This window comes from Chaetura pelagica, unplaced genomic scaffold, assembly GCF_000747805.2.
Source record: "Chaetura pelagica isolate M959 unplaced genomic scaffold, ChaPel_1.0 scaffold553, whole genome shotgun sequence".
NCBI classification, from domain to species: Eukaryota; Metazoa; Chordata; class Aves; order Apodiformes; family Apodidae; genus Chaetura; species Chaetura pelagica.
The window spans coordinates 101816-109520 of NW_009952808.1; the positions used below are offsets into that span (position 1 = coordinate 101816).

Below are 7705 nucleotides of genomic sequence, written 5' to 3' on the forward strand. Positions count from 1 at the left end.
TCCTCTCCTCTCCTCTCCTCTTTTCTCTTTTCATTCCTCTGTTCTCTGGCTTGCAGATGTTGTATCTCATGGAGAAGGAGGCAAGACTGCATGACCAGAGGACATTCATAGTCCTGGAGACCTGAGAGTCACTAATTTTGCCCTCATCTCTTACTTTTCCCCAGGTGAGCACAGGAGATGGACCAACATCCCAACAACACGACCCATGACTGGCCTACGGTGTCCCCAGTGCCCACGGGCAGCGCGGCCAACGGGGATGGACCCAATGGGACCAGGTGCTTTGCAGAACACGTCCCTGAAATCGTCACGGGTGGCATCACTCTGCTCATCTGCCTGTGTGGGCTGGTGGGGAATGGAACCATCCTCTGGCTCCTGGGCTGCCGCATCCCCAGGAACCCCTTCAGCTCCTACCTCCTGAACCTGGCCGTGGCTGACTCCTGCTTCCTCCTCTGCACCTCGGCCTTCCTTGTCATCTACCACGTGCCCATGCTCAGCTGCTTTCAGCCAGAGGTGCTGTGGGTGCTGCCACTGTTTCACTCCATGGTTCTGTTCACCTACAGCACCAGCCTCTATCTCCTCATGGCCATCAGCGTGGAGAGGTGCCTGGGTGTCCTCTGGCCCTTCTGGTGCCGATGCCACCGCCCCAAGCTCCTGTCAGCTGCCATCTGCAGCCTGCTGTGGGCCCTGGCCTGTGTGCTGGCTGGGCTGGTGTACTTCATCTGTGACTTGGGTCACTCTGGGCACTGCCAGTTGGTTCTTGGGACCTTGTGCTTTCTCAACTTCTGCTTTGTCACTCCCATCATGGTTCTTTCCAATGTCATCATCTTCCTCAAGCTTAGGCGTAGCTCTTGGCAGCACCACCCAGCGAGGCTGTACATTGTCATTGTCCTCAGTGTTCTCTTCTTCCTCCTCTTTGGCATCCCACTCACTGTCCAGATCTTCCTCAACTTCTTTATCTACATCAACTTGGTCTTTGAGATCTGCCTGTTGCTGGCCTCTCTCAACAGCAGCGTCGATCCCGTGATTTATGTCCTGGTTGGGAGCTTTGGAAAGTCCAGGTTCAGGAGATCTGTCAAAGTGGCTCTTCAAAGGGTCTTTGAAGATAGGGCAGATTCCCAAGAGGTGGGGGAGATCCCTGTGATGGGAATTGCTGCGTAAACTCCTACAGCTGCAGATGGGCACCTGGAGAGGAGCAGCCTGGCCTCTGTCCCTGGAGCTGAGGATGTTGCTGTGCTCCAGGAGGTCTCCAAGGGCAGGGCTGGTTCTCACCTCAAACTTATTTTTAAGTTATTTTAATAAAAAGTCTGAATCCTGATGATTGCTGTTTCTTCCCTTCCTGGCTCCAGGGGTGGAGCTTGCTTTCAAAACCCCAGTTGTGACAGTCCCCTCTAGTTTATAAGGGTGAAATGATGTGGTCCAGAAGGTCCTGCATGATTTGTTTTTTCTCCAGAGTTGAATATAACCACACTCCTGAGCCCTGATCTGACCCTTGTCTGCTTCCCAACGTGGAGGTCTCTAGGAATTACCTGGGCCTGTTTGAGACCACATTGTAGGGCTGCTGGCTGCCTACACAGGGGGTGTAGAAGACAATTGAGATGAAACCCCTAACTTGTAGATGACCAAAGCCAAGCCAGCAGCATCCATTCACCTCTCCTTAGGAAAAAAACCCAGGTGTTTCCTGAAATCCTAAGTTACCTCTACACCACCTGTGCTCCTCTTCATGCACAGATGGGCCTTTGGCCAACCTGGTCTAGTGGAAGTTGTGGTGTCGCTGCCCATGCAGAGGGTTAGAACTAGATGACCTTTAAGGTGTCTTCCAAGCCAAACCACCTGACGTTTCCATGATCTTACTCTTCAGTGAGCTCCTTGGTGCATGTAGTAGCCTGCTCTTGGGAACTGTGTGTTTGGAGGTCAAGTATCTCCATGAAATTGTGACATCCAAGTGGCAAACCTAGATCCCAAACAGAAACAGAAGTTCTGGTGCAACCTCAAGCTTGTAGTGCAGGGGGTTCTAAAGAAAGGGAGAAGAAAAGTTCAGCCAATTCCAAGGGATGAATATTTTGAGCTCAGGGTTTTAAAATGAACTGAAAGAGGAACCTGATGTGCAACAATCTGCTTTTCCCATAGGCCTAGTTTCTGAGAGTCTTTGTTAGTCATTTCCTGCACAAAGCCAAGAACAGATTATAGCCAGAACCCTGACACTGTCGAAGACAAGGCAACAGTTCCCTGTTTGCAAGAACATTTGAGAATGTGACCTCCTTGGCTAACACCGAGGCAAGAGCTTTGGGGAAGGACCAGAGGCAGGCTCTATGCTGCACAGGCTCGTGAAGGCAGGCTCTGGTCCAGTTTTCCACGTAAGAATTCCAGGAAAGCTCGTGAGGATCCCAGCCTGGGGGTGGAGGCTGGCGAGCAGGAGGTGCTGGGAGTCTGCAGCCCGTCTGCTCCAGGGAAGTTCTCTGGGCTGCAGGAGGAAAGAAGGTCAGACTTTTCTGGGTGGGATTTTTGTCCTCCCTCCCCACCCCCCCTCACCCCTTCCTCACCCCCCTCAGACTAATCAGTGCCTTCCCTCATTGGTTTTGAACCTGTTGGTCAATTTGCACCAAATCTGATTGGGGAATCAAGGTCTTTGGGATATTAAGACCTATAAATATTGTGGGAAGAAGTGGAAGGAGGACACTGAAACAAGTGTCCCACTGAAGGAACCCAGCAGTAATAGTAATTAGGCACCTGGGAATCCCTATCACATCTTCCCCCAAACCTGCTTCCTCTTTGAGATCTCCAAGGACAATCTTAGTGTCTCTCTCCTCCAGATCTGTCCTGCATAAAGCCAGGAAGGAGGCATCTCCTTAGCTTTTGCTCTACCTCTGTACCTGCTCTTATACCCAGGCTGTCATACCCATCTCCCCACATGCATTCTTTCATCTCTTCAGTCCCTCATTTCTCTGTGCTCCCCCATCTGGCAGCCCAGCTATGGCTGCAAAGATCTGAAAAGCCTCATGTGGGGGACAGCTGAGTTGGTGACATGTCTGTTTTTCATCTCATCCCTCCAGCTGTGTGAGGGGGAAGGAGAAGCAGCAGAGGTTCCGTGATGAGCACGTCGTGCCCTGATTGCTGGAGCCAGCTTGGTGGCAGTTGGCACGGCAGGCTGCTCAGGCCTGAGGATGACGACCACGACGGGACTGACTGTGAAGCTGGAGACTTGAGCAAAGCCCCCATCACGCTGCTCATCTGCCTCTGTGGGCTGGTGGGCAACGGGGCTGTCCTCTGGTTCCTCAGCTCCCACCTCCGCAGGAGCCCCATCACCATCTATGTCTTCAGCCTGGCTGTGGCCAACTCCACCTTCCTCCTCTCTGTTGCCATCGCTCTTGTGACCTTCTACAGCCCAGGGAGCCTTTGTGACACGCGGAGCTCACGGGATGTGATGACTCTGTTGAACATCAACATCCTCCTCACCTTCACCGCTGGTGTCTACCTCCTGGCAGCCTTCAGTGCTGTGACATCCCTGTCTGTCCTTCTCCGGGCCCACTACTCCTGCCACCACTCCTGCCACCACTCCTGGAGCTTCCCAGTGCTCATCTGTGCCTTGCTCTGGGTCCTCTCCTTCCTCCTCACCATCACCCTCTACTTCTGCCCTGCACTGCTCATTGTCTTTGTCCTGAGCTACTTTGTCTCAGTGCTTACACTAATTCTTTCTGGTCTAACCCTGCTTTCCAGGATCTTGTGCTGTTCCTGGCAATACCCCCCAAGGATGCTCTGCTTCGTGGTCCTGCTGATTGTCTTCTCCTTCCCCTTCTTCACTGCTGATTTTGGTTACTGGCTCCTTCTACGGCTGTTTGATTTCTCTGTCTTTGTCTTTGACCCTTCTCTTCTACTTGCCTGCGTGAACAGCAGCATCAGCCCTCTCATTTACTTCTTGGCTGGCAGCTTCAGGAAGAAGTTCACACTCTCTGTTGGAGCTGCTTTCCAGAGGACTTTTGAGGATGTAACAGAGCAGCCAAATAGAGGTGAAACTCCTGCAGAAAACATGGTGGCAACAGCTCTTTAAACCACCCCTGGAAGAAAACGTTCTGGTGTTGGAGGTGTCCTGATAAGGATGATGGTTTTGGAATGAGCTGCAGCCCACTGAGCTGTGCTGGGTGGCACAGGAGATCCTGCCTGGAGTGGACCCTGAACAGCCTGGTGAAATACCCATCAAACCCCTTTTTTGAAGCCTTTCCTTTGAATCGGTCCCATCCAACAGCTCCAAGCTTTCCCTGCCTCCCAGCTGAGCTTGTTCTTCCCTGCACACCACAAAAATGGAGCCCTGGAGGCTCTTGCCTCCTGCCAGTGAGGAGTTTTTTTGAGTGTATCTTCTTATGAGCAGAGTGAGGGTGAATAAGAAGCAACAACTCCAGGGCAAACCTCGTGTGAGCATCTCCAGTGGGTGCTGACACATGGGAAGAACATGCTGGAGACTGGATGTTCAGCTGCGTTACCAGAGATCATGTGTTTGGGGTGGCTTTTCCCAAAATCCATCCCTTCTGTGGCACACTGAGCTTCATCCACGCTCCATGTGGGTCGCCTGCCTGCGAGGGATTGGGACTGGAACTGCCTGTGGTGGTTCCTCCCACGTTTCTCAGGGCTGTTTGGGTGGTTGGCTTGAGCAAACGCCATTTCGCAACCGTGACCCCGAGATCTCTTTCTGTTCCTGCCGAGTCTGTTCCTCATCTAGACAAAAAAAAAACAAACAAACAAGGGGAGAACGGTTAAATTGAAACAACCCCAAAAATTCAGCCCTGCCTGGAGACTCTGTAAGGACTGGATTTTCCATGTGAAAAAGGATACAGGGACAGGGCAAGAATTTTTATGGAGAAGACCCTGTTAGAACCATGAGGAGCAACTCCTTGTGCTATTGAGAAGCTTTGGGGGTTACACCAGGTCTTGTTTGCCTGTGAACTAAACCACCACCAAACCATCTCTTTGGAGCTGGTTTGATTTCCTACTGCAACTCCTTCGGTAGAAGCACGAGGGGAAGGTTGGGAAGATGGAGCTGGCAAGGAGGGGGTGGAGGGAGAAAAGGCCTCAGCAGTGCAGAACCAGGAACTGCTGATGGGATCCAGGATGGTGACAGAAGCTCCTCTGCCCTTTGGCTGGTCCCTCAGCCCAGAGCTGCATGTCAGGCTGGAATGAAAATCAATCACTTGGTGCAGCACAGGTGAAAAAAACCCATGAAAAATAAACCCATACAACTCTCTGGTGGCAACAAGAAGCTTGGGTGATAAGTGGTGGCCTGGGTGACTCTCCAGGCAAGGAAGATCCTGGGAAGCAGGAAAAGCACATGGGAGGATTGTGGTCCTTCTGCACCTGCTTTGGGAGACATTCCCTGGGTGATGGGAGCCCTCTCCAGGACAACACGTTGAAACTCATAAGGTTTTTCCTTTCCAAAGGACAGGAAAGTGGAAGGGAGGGAGAAAAAAGTCAGTTCCTCTCAACTCTGAAGTGTCCTGCCCTGTTCCTTAAAAACAACTCTGCTAATAAATGTTTCTGATATGTTTGATCTCATCTCATGTTTTCAAAGCGTGGGTCCCCATCCCTGGGTTGTACTTCAGCTTCTCTTTCTAAAAGCAGTGGCATATTAGTTATTTAGGCAGTGGGATAAGGATGGACAACCTCCCACTGGGATCTGGGGATGGAATACAGGCACCTCCAGCACCTGCAAATGGGATGATCTCCCCTGGCAGGCTGGCTGTCTCTTTAATTTTCCCAGCAGTCTCCCAGGTGCTGGGATGCTCTGAGGTCCTTTCTTACTGGTCTTTCCTCTGCCCTTCCACCCTACAAGAAGGGCACAGAGTCACAAAGTGGTGGGGTTGGAAGGGACCTCTGGAGATCATCTAGTCCAACCCCCCTGCTCGAGCAGGATCACCTACAGCAAATCCCACAGGAGCACATCCAAGTGGGTTTGGAATGTCTCCAGAGAAGGAGACTCCACCACCTCTCTGGGCAGCCTGTCCCAGGGCTCTGTCACCCTCACAGTAAATATTTGAACCTTACATTTAGTTTGGACCTCCTGTGTTCTAGTTTGCTCTTTGCTGCAGGTCCTCTCCTGCTGTTCCCAATGAAAGCTTTTAGCACATGTGGGCAGCTCCACTACCATGGTTTGGCTCAACTGGAGGCTTCTTACACTGAGATTCACCTCTGCTAACTTCAAACATCTCAGTGAGATGCTGTCTACTGCCTAGGTCCCTCCCAGCATGAATGAGGACAACTTGGCACTATCAACAGACACCTCATCCCAACTATTCCAAGCACCTACCTCAGGATGAGATGCACCATGGTCCAGAGAAACCTGTCCTCCTCACAAACAAGACAGAAACTTTAAAATGACACAAAATGAGCCATTTTCTGACAAAGTTCACCAGTGAGAAGCTGCAGTGAAGCCCAGTTGCTGTTCATCCAACAAACTTCAGGGTCAGTTACGTGGCTGGAAGCAAATTTAAAAAAAAAGAAAAAGAAAAAAGAAAGAAATCCAACTTAAATTTAGGAATAGGGACAAAATGATACCTGAAGTAGGTAGTCAGAAAAAGGCCAGTGCAATCAGGACTGGGGAGTGTATGGTTAGTCACTGGAAAAACTGTGTGGAGATGTTCTGCTCCTCCTGTGGATGGCCAGGTTCAGTGAGGGGCTTCCTCTTGCTGCTGAAGCTGAGGAACTAAAGGATGATGACAACTAAAGGATGGCCCCACTCCCCACCAACCCACACAGGCAGAAGAGCAGTGTGCTGCTCCTCATTTCTAGAAAGTTGAGTGGTCCATACATCTGGTTCTTTTCATTTCCATATTTCAGGCTCTTTTTGGTGCTGGACATGGGGAGTGAACTTGCTGTGAAATCTTTGTTGTGAGGGTGCAGGAATTAGTGTCTCTGACTTGCCAAGACTATCCGAGCTGGTAATCCCCAGCCTGACTTCACAGCACTGCCTGGAGCTGTGTCTGGGGAATGTCTGGGGAGCTGTGCCAGAGCCAGTTCCCATCTGACCCTGCAGAGGTTACATTTGGCCCCCATGCTTCTCTGTGTCATCAGAAACATGATCTTTGACTTCAGAGTTACCCTATGTTGTCTGACTCTTCAGACTGAAATATTTCCTTTCCACAGTTGGTGCCTTTTTTTGGTGATTTAGCTCCTCCCTTCTCCCCTTCCAGGTTTGGAGGACAGGATGTCAAAGCCTTGGCTGGAGTAAAGCAGAAGAGTCTGAAGCCTTAGTGCTGCTTTTGTCTCTGAGGACAAAACTTCTGTGGAGCTAGTGAAAAGGGAAACAAGTCCCTTGGGGGACATGATCAGTGTGACAGGAGCAGGGCTGGAGCAGATTCCCTGTCCCCTTGCAGGGACTGTGTTTTCTGGTGCCTGTGAGAGCCCAGCAGGGAGGTGACAGTCTCCAGGACATGATGTCTCATCAGCCAGCCATGGTCTGCTGCAACAAGCCATGTTCCCCTGGAGCAAAGCTGGAGAGCAGTACCTTGGGTGAAGTCCTTGCCACAAAGATGAGTGCTTGGAACATGCCATCAAAGCCCCCAGCACCACCAACCCCAGACTGGTTTGGATTGGAAGGAATCTTAAAGACCATCTAGTTCCAAACCCTGCCATGGGCAGGGACACCTCCCACCAGCCCAGGTTGCTCCAAGCCCCATCCAACCTGCCCTTCAACACTGCCAGGGATGGGGCAGCCACAGCT

General features: G+C 51.3%; 2 protein-coding genes across 2 annotated transcripts; both read left to right on the forward strand.

Moving 5' to 3' along the window:
• The first annotated feature begins 177 nt into the window (after window positions 1-177).
• LOC104386424 (proto-oncogene Mas-like) lies at window positions 178-1158 on the forward strand. The gene has a single exon (XM_009995034.1). The coding sequence runs from the start codon at window positions 178-180 to the stop codon at window positions 1156-1158; it is 981 nt and encodes a 326-aa protein (XP_009993336.1).
• A 1930-nt stretch (window positions 1159-3088) lies between these two features.
• On the forward strand, window positions 3089-4045 carry LOC104386425 (mas-related G-protein coupled receptor member B4-like). The gene has a single exon (XM_009995035.1). The coding sequence runs from the start codon at window positions 3089-3091 to the stop codon at window positions 4043-4045; it is 957 nt and encodes a 318-aa protein (XP_009993337.1).
• The last annotated feature ends 3660 nt before the right edge of the window (window positions 4046-7705 follow it).